Genomic DNA, 16568 nt, shown 5'->3' on the forward strand with positions numbered 1-16568 from the left:
GATTGCTGTTCGTCTGCCCCTTTGGGAAGGAAGGTGCTGCGACCCTCGTCCTCTAAGTGGCCTCTTTGCACAGCCCTCGTGTGCTGAGCTGCCACGGTTTTAAGCACAAATGGGTTCATTTTTGAAAAATTATTATTATTTTTTCCCCAGTTGCTGAAATGCTCGACTTTTTTCTCTCCAGGTGATCGAATTGCAATGCAGTGGCTGGCTTAAAATTAAGGCTCCGAGGAGACTTTAGAGTGACCTTCCAGTACCTGAAGGGGCTACAAGAAAACTGGAGAGGAGCAGATTTAATTTCCCAGGTTGCCCAGGGAAGCTGTGGCTGCCCCATCCCTGGAGGTGTTCAAGGCCAGGTTGGATGGAGCTCTGAGCAGCCTGGTTTGGTGGGAGGTGTCTCTGCCCACGGCAGGGGAGTTGGAGCTGGGTGGGCTTTGAGGTCCCTTCCAACCCAAACTATTCTGTGATTCTAATGTGCTTACTGGGCTTTACTTAAATTGCTGAAAGCCAAAAGTCTGAAGTTGAGCTTCAAAGTCAGAGTGACTTCATTGAGTTATGATGTAGAGTAGCTGTAATACTTGATTATATATATTATTATGTAAGTCATGACCCTCTTTACATTTAAAGTTGCCCATTTCTTGCACTGCATTCAGCTTGGTTACTGGCTATTCCTTTGAAGATGCCTCAGTTGTCCTGTATGATGTTGGTTGCAGAGTCTTATCTAGGAAAAGGATTTTAAATTTCCAATGAATTCATTTTCAGATTTGCTCTCTAGGGAAATACAGACTAAATTTTCTGCCCTTCAGTTTCTAATGTTTAAACATTTTGAGCCAGCATCCCAAATTACCGTTGTACATGGTGGAGGGTTGATCCTTTGGGTGGCTGCGTGTATTCCAGGGCAGGTTGATATTACCAGGTGGTGCTGACGGGTGCTCAGCGGGCACGGTCTGAGGTTTCTTGTCCAGTACTGGTTCCTGGCTCAGTAGATGAGGGTGTTGTACTGAGGGAGGACGAGGTTTGCATGCTCTGCCTGCAAGAGTGGTCTGGTACAGTGAAAAAACAGTCCCATAGATACAGATGGGACAGATACTGATTTTTTCAGAAGTGGGGGGAGTATTTGCTGTTGAAAATCATCTTTAGGTTCAGCAACAACTTGGACCCAAAGGATACTAAAGCTCCTGGAGTGGTGATGTGCTCTGCGCTATTTCTGGTGTAAACATTAGGCTGAGGTAGTACTTGAAAAATGATTTAAGCTTTGACAAGGGGAAAAACCCAACACTGAGAAGTTAGGAGAGAGATGCCAAAAAGAGACTGTAATTAGAAGTACATACACTTCTGGTCACTTTTTTTACTATTATTTACCTGTCGTATTACATTCCAGGAATTGCAGTTAATAATTTATTTTGCAGAGCAAGCTAGAGTCTGATGGAATTGTATAGCAATGTGTTTTATTATGAGGAAGCCCAACGGTAGGTCTCTGGTTTACTTTCCCTGGCTGAAAACTAGTGTTTTTCACTCCCAGATTTTTGGCAAAGTGCAAAGATGATGTCTTTAAAAGGTGTGGATAAAACTTTTAATTGCATTTCTAAAAAGAGAAGGCAAGAGCTGATTGATTGCAGAGAAGCATGACCCAAAAATGAGTTACCACCCATCAGCTCGGAAGGAAAGGAGCTAAAATCAATCCTGATTGATTGATACAAAAGCAAAGCTTTTTGTATGAGCTTGCTATACTACTAGTAGTTACTTATATCAGAGTGATACAATAGGATATTAAATTATCGGAAGATAACAACTAACAGCATCCATCACCTGTGGCAGATGGCAAAAGTGACTTCCTAACTGGAAAATAGTTCCTGCTCTCATGTGGGAGTGACATTTGCCGTGTTTCTCACGACAAAGCAGTTTTCATGCAAATTCTAATTTTGTGAGGTAAAGTGCTGAAGAGTAGAAGGTTGTGAAAGCAGAACTCAATTAGCTTTGTAAATTTATGCTTAATAATATTTGGAAAGAAATACGGTTAAATGATTAAAGTGTGTAGATGGTAAGGGAAGTGACAGGAATCGTAGAATAGTTTGGATTGGAAGGGACCTCAAAGATCATCTATTTCCAATGCCCCTGCCATGGGCAGGGACACCTCCCACTGGATCAGGATCTCAGAGCCTCATCCAACCTGGCCTTGAACATCTCCAGGGATGGGGCAGCCACCACTTCTCAGGGCAGCCTGGGCCAGGGCCTCCCCACCCTCCCAGGAGAACGTTTCTCCCTAAGATCTCATCTCCTCCCCTCTTTCAGCTTCAAATTGTTACCCCGCATCCCATCCCTGCACTCCCTGATCAAGAGCCCCTTCCCAGCTTTCCTGGAGCCCCTTTCCGTACTAAGAGCTGCTCTAAGTTCTCCCCACAGCCTTCTCTTCTCCAGGCTGAACAACCCCAACTCTCCCAGCCTGTCCTTGTACGGGAGGTGCTCCAGCCCTTGGATCATCTTCTCTGATCAAGAAAGGAGCCAAGTACAAAGATTTCCTTCTGCTTCTAAAATTCCATGGTAGGAGGACCAACAATACCTCACTGTCGTTCCATGGAGATCTCAGCTGTTTTGTCAAAAATACACGTTACCAACACTGCCATGGCAATACTCAACACACTTGAATTCAAGAGATGAGTGTTCTGGCTCAACGTGCAGGAGCTGCTGCTCTTTATAATGCTCACAGATTTTCAGAACTTGAAGAGCGATATTTCTCAGAGATAACTGACACAGCTCGGTTCTTCCCTAGGGCAGAAAGCACTGTGTGTGTTACACTGGTGTGTTGGGGCAGTGTTTGTGTTGTGACAACCAATTCTCCCTCTCTGCCTCCCAGAGTCATCTCTGGAAAAGCAGAATGTGCTGCAGGATAGATCCGTCCTCTGGCATGCTTTGCTCTCGGCACTCTGAGGCTGTGTTGGTTTTCAGCATTAATTTTGAATAAATTTGGGGATGGGAATGAGCATGAGATTGAGAGTGGCAGGAAGGGAGGGATGGGGGAGCTGTGCAGTTGAAGCGTCTCCTAGTGCCTTCTTGCTTGCCATGGCTTGAGTTACATCGCTGCGCAGCAACGCACCGCAAAAACTGCACTGTGCTTGCTGGTTTTCACATAAAATAGCAGCTCCTTCATTGCGGGCTTATTAATTTAATGTTGTTGCATTGCCTAATTGATGTAAACGTGCTGTGCGCTGGTGTGAATGTTTTTCACTCCATACACTGTTCGAATGGAAAATAACAGTGTGTCAGATGTTCTAATTCACTGGAGATGTAGAAGGAGGGAGAACAGTGCTCCTCTGTAACACTTTCTAGTTACATCGAGGCAGTTCTACTGAATTAAAGACCCTTTTTAAATATCACAATATTTCATGCTGAATGCAGGAGTTGCTTTGTGAAGAATCGTGGTGTTGCAAGGAGTTCTAAAGGAAATCAAATTTTCCCATTGTAAGAAGGATTTAATAACAAACAGTATCAGAAACGGTGTGGCCATCAAGACCAGTTCAGTGATTCTCCCCCTGTGCTCTGCACTGGTGAGGCTGCACCTGGAATCCTGGGTTCAGTTTTGGACCCCTCACTATAAGAAAGACACTGAGGTCCTCAAGCGTGTCCAGAGAAGAGCAACGAAGCTGGTGAAGGGGCTGGAGAACAGGCCTTATGAGGAGCAGCTGGGTGAACTGGGGTTGTTTAGCCTGGAAAAGAGGAGGGTGTGGGGAGACCTCATTGCTCTCAATAACTACCTGAAAGGAGGTTGCAGAGAGGTGGGTGCTGGTCTCTTCTCCCAAGTGATAGATGATAGGATGAGAGGAAGTGGCCTCAAGCTGCACCAGGGGAAGTTTAGATTGGACATTAGGAAAAATTTCTTCGCAGAAAGGGTTCTCAAGCACTGGCAGACGCTGCCCGGGGAGATGGTTGAGTCCTCATCCCTGGAGGTGTTCAGAAGGCGAGTAGATGAGGTGCTGGGGGACGTGATTTAGTAGTAGACATGTATGGTTGGAGTTGATGATCTCTACAGTCTTTTCCAATCTAATGATTCTATGATTCTATGGGTATTAGGTAGTCGATGTTCTGTAAAGATGGAAGATCTTGACACCTTCTAATTTCCCCAACCTTTACAAAAATAGCCTTTTTTCCTTACATGCTCTCCTGAGACCCTGACCTTGCCTTCAGTGCACGAGTATCCTTGCTGATGACTTACCAGAGGTCTATTGTGGTTTTGTAGAATGTTGGCTTTTCTTTGTCCAGTTTCAGAGTACCTGTTTTGAGTACCGCTCCTTGTTCGGCGGCCGTGGTGGGGCTGGGTAGCACTAGAAGGGTAACACCAAGGTTTTTACAGCCCATTCTGGGTGCCAACAGCCTGCCGTGGTAGCCAACTTGAAGCCCAAAGTGGCTGTGGATCCCGTCCATGGCGGCAGTGCCTGCAGACTGGTGGTTTTTTCTTGGAAAGGTTGCAGAGTACTGTCTGTTACGTATTACAGACCAAAAAAAAAAGAGGTTTATGGCATATGACTTTGTGTCTGTGAAGAAGGTTATGAGAGAACGACCTTATCAGAAGGAGCGGAAAGCTGCTCATTTCCAAGGGCTGCAACTTGCTGTCTGGATTTCCAGCTGTCTCCCTGTGGACGGAGGCAGCCGAGTGCGGTCGATGGCTGTGACGGTCATGTGGCTGGTGGCAGCAGGGTGCTGATTATCTGAAAAAGGGAGAGGGTGCTGCACAGCTGACCCGAATAGAAAACCAGCCGCTGTCCTGTGAGCCTTGGGCAGCGCGAGGTGACCTGCGGGATCCCAAGGGACAGCAGACTCTGGCACCCTGAAACAACAGACACTTCCCAGTTCTGCGAGCTGGTGACCTCTGCTTTTTGGAGCACATCGGTGCCCTTCCTCGCCAAGTGGGAGATTTCCCTTACAGTGGCAGTAAAGTGAACTCATTTGCATTCAGCAAGCAGTGTGATTAGTAGCTCCTTCTTAGTCTTTATGCCTCGAAATAACCCAGAACATCGTAATGCAAAGTTTCAAGGAAGTACAATAAGCGACGTTATAAACAAAATCCAGATCTTTTAATTTGTGAACAGGTTTTTGATACAGCTCAGCTTGATACAGCATGGTATTTACCAGCCTGGCCTTTGAAATCGGAGCTGCTTTCCAATTATGCTTCAATTCATACAACAGTTGCAGAGAGCCTGTGTGGGCGTACGTGCGAGAGAGATTGATTGATTTTGTTCTTTAAAAATGTGAAGTCTGCACTGACTATGAAAACCCATCAGGATTTCTAGCACTTAAGAGCCATTTCCTTTCTCAATGTGCTGCTGGCGTTAAGCAATCTTCACGACATCTCTGACAAGTGGAGGAATACATGCTGGCTTTTCATTAGTAGAGTATTAACACAGATATTGCTGAAAAACAGGCTGCAAATCCTTTCCAGAAGTAAAGAGTTAATGTGAGAGCTCGAATTACAACTGGGAAGTAAATACCTAAGGTCTTAGCTTTACTTTTCAGAAGTACAGGAGTGACAATGGAATAAAGTATGTATGAGATCTCTGGTGTCTGGGACAGTAGATGATGGGCAATCCTGATTGCCACCACTTCACACAGAGCATCTTCATGTGCCTGGTGGTGGTTCCCAGCCACTTTTTGTGTGTGTGTGCTGGATCCTTCACCTTGATTATACTTTGATAAGTCACTGTTTCCTATCTGTGAAGTCCAAAGGAGCGGTACCTTTGTCTTTCTGCGGTTCTGACCATTTGTTTCTTTTCTCTGTAGGTCTGAAGACCTATCTGATCTCTGGGCAGAAGGTGAAGGAGCCCCACTGCAGCTGTTCCCAAGCACCGCTCCCTGCGGTGGAGCCCAGAGATGGAGCCAAGGCACAAGGAGCATCGTCAGCTGAGAACACCAGTGACCTGACAAAGACTCTCAAACATGCAGAAAAACCGAAGGTGAGCTCTTATTTCAAACCCAAGTGGCGTAGATCTCAAACTGTGCAAACCAGGGAGACAGGTGCAGATGGGGAACCTTACAGGTTTGTTTATGCACTGCTTTGTATACTTATATATATTTGTATGTAGATGTGTGTGTACACACAGAGTAACAAAACATAGTCTGAGGGACTAAAGAATTTACAAAATTAAATGCTTCCCTAGTTCACAAGGACTCCCTAAAGTAAGGTGAACACTTTTTAAAGGTGGCAAGGTGGCTTCAAATACATTTTTTTATATATATGTGTGTGTGTATATATATATATATACACTTTTCAGGACTGAGAGGTCAATGCTTCTTTTTCAATGGTCTTGATTTTATAGGGGAGTAAAGAATATGCTTTAAGCAGCCACTGTAATTTCTATAATTTTCTCCTTTGCTGCACACTGCTTCTGCTCTTACTCTCTCATGCATGTCATGTACCTGTGAATCTTCCTACGCATATGGAACAGACATCCCTGCAAAAAGATAACGGAGTTATTTTGTGCGATGGGAGAAAATGCTCTGAGGTTGTGGTTTATCTGCTTGCTCTAGAAAACTATATGGAGAGCTGAGGGTGATGATTTGCATGGATTCAGCTTAGAGAAATGACATTTTGTTACATTCACACCTCTCACAAGATCTCTTGAAAAGGAAATCTGTGAAACAATGTGTATTGATTCAAAGCTTTGCTGTTACTCTCCATCTTCAAGCTCAGAACAGATTTCCCAAACAACAGATGTCTATTCTCTGTTTTCATTTGTGCTAAGAGTTCCTTGTCCTGGGTTCCCCGGGCTGGGCACAAATGTCAGACCCATGGCTGGTCATTTGCAGGTCACAGTCCTTAGACTGCAGCATGTTTAGTCTGGAAAGAATCTCTTCCACTCAGGTTTGAGATTTGGCTGACAGAGTTGATGGGGAGGTGACTTTCATCCTACTCTGTTTGCTGCTTGCATGGTTGTTGTCTGGATGATAAGAGTGTGAGCCGGGCACCTCTACTGTGCCTCTGTGCCTAGTTCTGGAGTAAAAAACCTGCATCGGAAGCAGGATTGGCTGGAAGGCTGGCCCAAAGATATGGTCCGAGATTAAGTGAGCTCTTTAGAGAGCAGTCATGACTGCTTCACTCCAGGATGTAGCTGTAGTCATCTTTATCTACCCTCCCACCCCCAAACTGTGTTGTTTGAGTGCATCCAAGTCATAGAATCATAGAATGGTTTGGTTTGGAAGGGACTTCAAAGATCATCCAGTTCCACCCCCTGCCATGGGCAGGGACACCTCCCACTGGATCAGGAGGCTCAAAGTCCCATCCAACCTGGCCTTGAACACCTCCAGGGATGGGGCAGCCACCACTGCTCTGGGCAACCTGTTCCAGGGCCTCCCCGCTCTCATCGTGAAGAAATTCCTCCTTATGTCTAGTCTAAATCTGCAACAGTTTTTAAGAAGGTGTGGTTTTCTTTTTTACAGGTTGGGGGTTTTTAGGTTCTTCTAAAGCCTGCAGCTTGCTGGTAGGGTCTGGAGATAATAATTTGCAAAACAATCATGACTTACATGCCAACTGTTTTAAATACAAAGCTGTAAACAGTGTCAGTGTAGGAGGACATGACTCCAGCTCTGCAAAAGAGACTAAGTAGGAGGGGCAAAATCACAGGCAAGTTGAAGTAGTTTTGTTTTAAAGGGAATAAGTGGCCACATTGAATGCAGAGGATGACTTTCACATTCTGGGCTTGAACGAATGTTCTGGAGGACAAAAGCTATTAAGGAAAGTCAGGAAGGAGAATGCAACAGTCATTGATTCATGAAAGGAATTGTATTTCCTCTTCTCCAGCATATCTGTAGTTCAATTGCAAACCTTGCTGCAGTATGGATATCATGAAAATGCCTGTACGTAATTGAAGTGGTGAAGATAGAGGCTAAAACATAAAAGTTTGTCTATAATAACAGCTGATATTTTCAATGAAAACACTGTAAGCTGCTTAACTGGTTTTGGTATTGGTTTAGTTTCCCTGTTGTATTCCATAAAATCCCTTATTTGACTGAGAATCATAAACTGTTGTGAAAATGGTTTAGTCATCCTTTGGTATGAAAACAGAAAGCACTTGTGCTTCTCCTGGTGTTTGCTGAAAGTGCATTGATGTATTATTCATTGTGATGAGGTCACACACGTGCTGAACTCGAGTGAATGCCTGCTCCAGAGAATGAAGGTAATGACAGAGACTCGATAAAGTTAATGATATTGACTTGAACACATGGAGTAAGTCAGATGGACTGCTGCCTCTTTGCAAAAGGTCAGGCTGCTTCTCTGAGAGTTTTGCCTTCTGGTTTAACCCCAGGAGTGAGGCGGTGGAGGTGCTCTTGCTGATTTCTTAGCAAGATCAAACAGGGACTATTTTCTTTATTTTTTTGTTAGAGGTACTTGAGGTGTATTGCCCTTAACTGACTCCTACCATGGGTAAATCTGCTAATTGATGCTCTAGGAGCACAGAAGGCTTGTTAGCCCGTTGTCATAGTTGTTTTTAAAGCAGTCTAGTGTTGCCTTCCACAGAGTGACCCAGGCATTCATGATGTTGAGTCCTAGATTATTTTTAAACAAAACCATTTAAGAACAAACTTCATAATTTCTTCAAGTGTGGTGATGCTTGTTCAGCCTGGATGGTTTCAGGACTGGGTGTGACTTGCTTATCTGATGCCGGTTTAAGCAATTTATAATAATTCCATGCCTCAACCTGGACCATGGTCCCAAGAAGCAGCAGAAATGATGGCTGCTAAGGAGGCTCAGATTCTTCATTAAAGCCTTTGAGTGGTATCGTTGAGTGCATGGGTGGCTCAGGAGTCACAGGAGGAGTGAACTGGGGGAAATCCTGTGCCATAACAACCTGAACGTTAAATATGCTGCGTTATCTAATTTCAGGTATGACACCAGAGGCAAAATCATAGAATGGTTTGGGTAGGAAAGGACCTTAAAGCTCATCCAGTTCCAGCCTCCCTGCGATGGGCAGGGCCACCTCCCCCTAGATCAGGCTGCCTAAGGCTCATCCAACCTGGTCTTGGATAGGATAGGGTGGAAAAGTCAGTTCTGAAAAGGCATTGACACTGGTCTCTGAAATCAGGAAGGAACCTGAAGGCAGACATGGTTGTGGTTTGAGTCTCTCCTGACTCCGGAATAAACAGATAAAATGAACGCGGGGTGTTAGGTTTGGGACAAAAGGCTCGAGTTGTTTGTTGGAAAATTTATGAAGCTCTTTAGAGGATCCCCTACCACCACCACTTGTTGTACAGTGTGCCGGATTTAGTGTGCCATTCCCCGTGACTGGTGTCTCTGTACCAATTAGTAGACTTCAGGCAAGCCTGGTGACAGCAAACCACCTCCAGAGCAGAGGAGTTGCCAATGGGGAGCAGCCACGGCGCCCTGTGCTGCAGCACCCTCCCTGCATGACAGCCTGGGGAAAAGCGTGAAGAGCTTGCAAGATAAAGACATGGGGTTAATTCCCACATTTTGACTCTAAGGGGTTAGATTCTTTTAAAACCTGAAGTGCAACATTTTAGAGTGCTTCAAAAAAGCGTAACCTGCAGCTACGACAAGTCCTGTGGTTTTGCTTTCCCTGTTCCCTGTGACATTTGCTGGATGTCTGGCTACAGTGTGCACTACCCTGAGCCCCACTCTTCTGTCTTAGAGCGCTATGTGAAAATGTATTTTCCTTTATTGCTTTCAGATTTGTTGCTTCCCATTTCTCTGCACTGTTCATAACGCATCGTGCCGCTTTGTGCTTTTTCTGAATTGTGCTGTGATTTGTGCCCACTTGTCACTTCTAACACTGTTCCGATCCTGTGGCAAGGATTTAAACAAGAAAATTGCAATTCTCTCACTAAAGAGTATTTTCTTTCTTTCCGGGGAGGTCCTTTGATTCCAGCATATCCGTGATCTTACACTGGTAAAGCCCTCCCAGATTTGATTTAGCTTCAGTAAACACAAAATCTGTGATTTATTTTTGAAATGGTGCATTCTGTTCCAGTGAAATTTTGCTCCCTGCTTCCCATTCTGCAGCTTTGTTTATCTTTTAACCATGCCACAAGTATACAAGTGGACTGAATTATAAATTGCATAATACTACAAGGACACCAGAATATTCCTAGCTAAAATTTTTTTGTCTCCTTTCAGCCTTGCCCTTCATGTAGTACCACCCTTGCTCCCCACTGCGATGTCAGCATAGATGAAGGAGCTATCCAAAATGGTTGTCAGGATGAGCATAAAAACAGTACAAAGGTAACTGAAGTATTTACCACTTCTCTTCTTTTCCCTTATTTCTCAGCTTCAGTTAGCTTTCCAAATTTTGCGTTGCTATTCTTTTCTTCAAGCGGCAGAACTGATTTTGATTTTCAGTGGTTGTAGTCTAAAACGTAGTTCAAAATGATTAGTAATTTTATGGGTCCAGTTTGATATTGAGAAGGACCTAAAACTGGGACTTCTTCCATTATTCTGAGGCTACCCAGTGGCAGGAACAAACAGCACTGCCGCGCTCTCCATCGCTTGCGCCAGTTGGCTGTGTGTTGCCTCGCCACAAGTTACACCCCTGTCTCACCGATGTCTTCTGTATCATAGCTCTAAGCTAGAAGTCATTCCTGTTCACACCCCAGCTGAAATTCATGGCGGCTAAGTCAGTTTGCATCCTTTTCTGACTGACGAATACAGCGTCTTACATGTTCAGCTGCTGCCAAGATTGCTTGCCTTGCCTGTTGCTTAGATATTCTTCCTGAAGCCACCTGCTTCCTCTGCAGTACCAGACGTTGCCTGTTTGCTCTTCTTTTCATGCCCTTTGTGGCCTCTCTTCTCTGCCTCTCACCTCTCACTCCTTCCTGAATATTAAGCTCCTGCCTAATTGCAGACTGGATACTAATGCTCATCACCCAACTGTTATATTTTCCCTCACTGGGGAGGATCACTTTATAAATGTGCTCAGAGACAGCTGCCTTGTTCTTTGTGTGTCTTTACAACTTTGCTTGCATCTACAAGAAAAAAACTTGCCAGCACTTACTCTGCTGATGTGCTACGACAGTAATCTGCGTTTGTCCCTCTGTCTGTGCCTGACCTGTTGTCTCCTGTGTTTAAATTGTAAGCTCTGAAGTGGTGTGTAACGCAGTCAATTGTATTCTGTGCCAGGGTTCCTAGGAAACCGCCTAATTAAAAAACCCAAAATCATCATCGCTTCAGCTCTGAGGGAGATAGAGCAGAGTGGCCAGCAGGTACTGGTCTTGGAACAGCGTGAAATCTTGTAAGACAGAAAACACTGGGAGATCTGCCCAGGCTGCCTGGATGGTGTATGTGAGATGCTTCTCCTCCAGGCTGCCTCTGCCCACATGCCTTAGACCTTCAGAAATTGGCTCCGAACAGAGGTTTTCCTTAGGTACCAACTGCCTCGGGTCATGTGTCAGCTTCATGAGAATTACCTTTTAAGTCTCCTCCTCCTACGTCTGTATTAGCTTTATGTGTGTGAATCAGCAAGTCATCTAATCTTGCTCAAAAGAGGTCTGTACAGTGCTGAACAAAATGGCTGTGATTTCACTGCAACAATCATACTGGTGGAGACAAACCACTTTGATTTGGTTTAGTTACTTGCTAACCAAAAATTGGACCAATTAAATGGCTTTCTGGGATACCTGTTTAACTGAAAAGTGAAAGAACACCTACACCCACAAAGTTGCCATGACATTTGATTTCCAAATCTTTGCAATCCCGTTTCTTTTGGGAAGAAGAGCTGTAAGCTCCCTCCACCCACCTGTGGAGTTCGTACCTCTCCCATGCCACGGCGCTGTGCCTGGCCCTGCAGTGCTTATCTGTCTGTAACAATCTCTTTCTGTCTCGTCTCCCTAAATGATGTTAACCACATTGTTGGACCTTTATGGGTCCTAACAACCTCTGAAGCCTCCGTGTCTCTTGATGAGATGAAGCTATCACATGGTGCATCAAACCTCCGAGTGCTGAGAAGAGCCGTGCAGCCAGTTGCCATCAGAAACCACAGTAACACTGAGCCTAACAACTTCTAATATATAGGGATTTTCTTCTTACACAAAAGCAGTTTCACACTCTAATCCCCTCCTGTTCAGATTAACAGAGTGGTCAGCACAAGAGAACCTTGAGGTGACTGAAGTGAAGAATTTTCTTAGGGATTTGAGCCTTTGCCAAGGAGCTAAAGAGAAAAGGCCACGAGAAGTCCATGCTGACCTCTGAAAGAGCATAAGTTTTCACTGCATTCATCAGATGAGCTTGAAAAGACAGGGAAAGCAAAGGAGTTCATAGCTTTTATTTGAGCTGCTCATAGCCAAAATGGTGTTCTTGCGGTTACTGCTTTTCAAGTAACAACATAACTGCAGGGGTGATGAAAACGAGAAAGCTTCTTTACCAGGAAAAAAAAACGGTGATAACTATGACCATGTTTTTTCCTTTTTAGGCCTCAGGTTGTTCTGGGAAGTGCTCTGAGCAAATAAACAAACAGAACCTAATTAAGACCTTTCACTTCTAGTAACGTGTTGGTCATTCCTCTGTTTTGCTTTTGTTAGTCCTTAGCTCAAAATGAGAGAGGCTGCCCTGGCACAGCAGCGCATCTTGTGCTCCGTAGCCGTGTTCCCTCTGTGTAGGCTGGAGAACCTGTCACCGCTGCAGGAGGGCTTGCTCTGAACCTGCTGAATGCTTTCCTTTAGAAAAGAAACTGGTGACCTTTTATGTGAGAAGCTCTCACTTTTCTCCTGTGAGGGTGGGGAGGCCCTGGCCCAGGTGCCCAGAGCAGTGGTGGCTGCCCCACCCCTGGAGGTGTTCAAGACCAGGTTGGATGGGGCTTGGAGCCCCTGATCCGGTGGGAGGTGTCCCTGCCTGTTGGAACTGGATGGTCTTTGAAGTCCCTTCCAACCCAAACTGTTCTATGGTTCTTGTGCCTCTGGCTCACCAGGAGAGTGCCCTTCTATCTTGTCTATATGCAAGCGCCTGTCCAGTCCAAGGTCTGCTTTTGCTGAGATGTGTGTTGCTGAAATCACCTTTCTCTTCTGTTGATTATGTTCTTTAGCAAAAGATTGGCAGCACACCAAGGTAACTACTGAATTTCCTATTCTACTTTGTCAGCTGCTGTCACTGGGCTGTGAACACCTGCAAGCTGCCAAAACGACTGTTGTGAGTGGTAGAAGGGACTACACTGGGAATCCTTTCATCTCCTGCCTCCCAGCACATGGCTGCAGGGGCTGACACCTCCTGAGGGGTGGGGATCCTGCCTCCCTCCTGGCCAGGAGGAAGGGGAAGCACAGCCTGCCTCCCTCCTGCTTTTCCTGTAGCTCCAGGGAATGTTTCCAACACACCTAGTTATGACTTTAGCTCTTGAGGCCCTGGCAGTGCTAGGGAGCCAAGCCTGAGTGCTTTCTGACTCTTCTCTGAAGAAGGTAACATTCTCCTGCTGCTCTGTAAGTCTTGGTTGTGCCTGCAATTTTAATTAATTAATTGAATTACTTTTGCATGGGCAACCAGAAGCCAGATATTACTTAACTTTAACTAAGTTGATTTTACAATCTAAGTAACATATTTCAGTGCATGGTTGGGGCGGTGATGATATTTATGGTATTTCTGGTCACTGCGGTGGCATCCCAGAATAGTCTTCTGGAGGAGCTTGTCATTGCTGTGCTGACTGCGGTACAGCAGGAATGAAGAAACTTCTGTCACGAGTGGGTTTCAGGATGAGGATAAATGATATGTGATAAATGTTAAGATGTGGAGGGAGGAGGTGAGCATTCAAATATGCCACGTTTGATGTATGTTTGCATTTGGAAATGATCCTGACTAACTGTAGTTCATTTTCATTCTGACTATATTTAGTTGTCTAATGCTTTTGGAGTTGCTTCTGCACAGATTGGAGTAGGTCAAAGAAAATGCAAAAGAAGGAACTTCAGGTTCTATGAAAATAGAATAGCTAAAAGTTCAAAGTAATTTGTGTTCTCAAATGGATGAAAGCAGAATTGATAATAGCGTGGATCGAAGCTGCATTGCAAGCAGGTGTCAATATTTAAAAATACAGTATTAATTAATGCAAAGACAAAAGAAAACCATAAAGGAGCAGTATATCTTAGAGAAGAAAACATAGTTTAAACTGCAGGATAATTTATTTTTTGTAGGATGATGAGTTGTACAAAAGGGCTGTTCTCCAGGCTCTGTCTGGGAGAGCAGCAGGGCTGTAGTGGTCAGTGGAAGGCTCACCAAGGGCTGGCAGAGAAAGTTCTCTCGTAAGATAGCACAGCTTAGGTTAAGTATTTAAAAAGCTTTTTAGAAGAGTCTTGACCTTAAGATGAGTGAATGATATTTGGGCTTGTGGTTTGTCTTCCTTGCGTGTATCAAAATGTACTTTGTTTTCTGCTCCTTGGAAACTCAGTACATGAAAAGCTATAAGTCAACGTTCAAATGGGTGTGGGCTTGCAGAAGCTGTCCGTGACTTCAAGGCAAGTGGGGTTGGGTCTTCAACGTGATCAGATAGAAGATCAGCGTGTTGAGGAAAGAACTTCATTCAGCTTTTGCTCCATGAAATCTTTTCTGTCTGCTGTCTCAGGCACTAACGTTCCCCGTGTCTGTTTTGCTTTCTGTCATTCAGGCTCCAGGAGGACACAGTCCAAAAACCCAGAATGGCCTTTTGAGTCCTCCACAGGAAGAAAAGCTCAGCAATAGTCAAACCTCGCTTTATGAAATGTTGCAAGAGAAAGGAAGATGGGGCGGAGTGAGTCTGGATCAATCAGCTCTTCTCCCTCTAAGGTTCAAAAACATCAGAGAAAAGACAGATGCTCACTTTGTGGATGTGATAAAAGAAGATAGGTAAGGAAAATCAAGCTGTGCAGTGCGAAACTGTGTAAAGGAGGGAAGGGGTCCCATATCTTTAATCTTGTGTGCTTTTTGTCTAATGTCAATAATTACTGTTAACATATAGCAAATCTTATGTTTTCTGATCTTAATCTATATTCTGTTTAAACTACAGTAGGAACTTTATCTCAGAAACATTCTTCTCAGGAATATGTACAGCCAGGTTTTTCATAATTTCCATGGTGAACAGTCATTCTTCAGTTGAGTGTTCACAAAGCAAAAATACAAGAGGCTTGTATTTAAAGAGACTTGTTGTGAAGTTGAAGTCTTATCCTAACATTCAGAAGTCCTCTTAGTGCACAGAATATCCACCTTTCTCTGCCAGTAGAAGCGTAACATAAAATCTGAACCACAGAACTCAGATTTTTGTATAGCAGAACACCACCTGCTGACATTGTGTGACTGACTAATGCTGAGAAATCATACTGGGTTAGAAACAGAATTAACAGGCTTGAACTCTCATGGACCTACTGCCCACCTACAATGATTTGTAAAGACAGATTCTTTCTCTTTCAAACAAAAAAACTCACTTTGGGCAGAGGAAAAAGTGTTTTTTAAAATTCACTAGTGCGTGTAAACACACAACCGTATCTCCCTTATCATGGCAGTGACTTCACTGGACCAACTAAACAGACAACTTGAGTTTGTTATTATTTATGACTATTCTTATTTTTGATTCTCTGCTTCCACTTAGATTAGGGGTATTTTACCTAAATATCCTTGAAACTGTGTGCTCGTATACGTTCCAGGCTGCTCAGAACAGGGACGCTGTCATCTTCACCGAACACATGACTGAAACAGGGAGAAGTGAGAGGCAGGGGCACCAGTCCTGCTCCAGGCTCTTCTCTAGATTTTTTTCAGATTACGTTTCTCCTGTGGCCAACTTCAATTAGAATTTAGGTCCCTTTTCTTGTCCCTCTGTGTGTGTTCTGTCACTAGTGGCTTAGAATAGGTGTTCAGCTGCTATCTTCAAATGTTAGAAGACTGAAGAATTGAGAAAGTCCAGATGTTGGTGGAAATAAGCAAGAAAAACATTGTTTCTGATTTAAAATGTATCTAGCCTGCTTCAAATTTTAAGTGATAGAAAGTAACTTCATGTTTGTGGTTGCTTTGCTGAAGAAGATCCCTAGCTCAGGTGTTTGTATTCCTGGCGCTCTCCTCCTCCACTTGCAAAATGGATCATTCTTTCTGATTCAGAGAAAGTAGGACTGTGATTTGGGATCAGCCAAAGCCTGGCGTTTTTTTGGTCTCAATTAAATACCATCATTACCATATTAAGTGGGCCATTTCTTGTTGCTAGGGAGACTTCTCTGCTGAGTTCGGCTCATATAAACATGACTTTCCAAAAATAATCTTCTGATTAATTAGGTCTATGCAAAATGGTTTAGGCCTACTGTTTTACATCAATCCTTTTTAACATTTCTCAATGTGAAGTTACATATGAAGTTATTTTAAAAACGTGTTGGATTCCCTCCTGTAAAACAATATATTGTTGGTCTGGAAAAATCTAGGCTCTATGAGGATGTTTGGGAAGTTGGAGCTTTCTTAGGGAGGAGGGTGATGTCCAGACTTCCCCTCAGTCATCTTACATGAAACTCCATTTGCATTGACAATACTGGAGTTCTGCTGCTTCAGGTTTGTGTTACTGCAAACACAAAAACAGCAAAGCAGGAGCTTCCCCGGCACTGGGCAGGGGTTTCTGCACACGATGCTGCTGTCCTGATCTGTG

The 16568-nt window shown here is 44.2% G+C and overlaps 1 protein-coding gene across 2 annotated transcripts in view; it reads left to right on the forward strand.

The window, feature by feature from the left end:
• ADCY9 (adenylate cyclase 9) overlaps nt 1-16568 on the forward strand; it is an 82672-nt gene that overhangs the window by 39624 nt on the left and 26480 nt on the right. Inside the window, exons 2-4 of one of the 2 annotated variants that reach the window (XM_069870075.1) lie at nt 5770-5942; nt 10118-10222; nt 14577-14794. In XM_069870075.1, coding sequence (XP_069726176.1) covers nt 5770-5942; nt 10118-10222; nt 14577-14794 — 496 coding nt within the window. The remainder of the gene's footprint in view (nt 1-5769; nt 5943-10117; nt 10223-14576; nt 14795-16568) is intronic. The other variant, XM_069870076.1, reaches the window with a different exon arrangement.

The sequence above is a fragment of the Phaenicophaeus curvirostris genome, chromosome 16 (genome assembly GCF_032191515.1).
Source record: "Phaenicophaeus curvirostris isolate KB17595 chromosome 16, BPBGC_Pcur_1.0, whole genome shotgun sequence".
Lineage (NCBI taxonomy): Eukaryota > Metazoa > Chordata > Aves > Cuculiformes > Cuculidae > Phaenicophaeus > Phaenicophaeus curvirostris.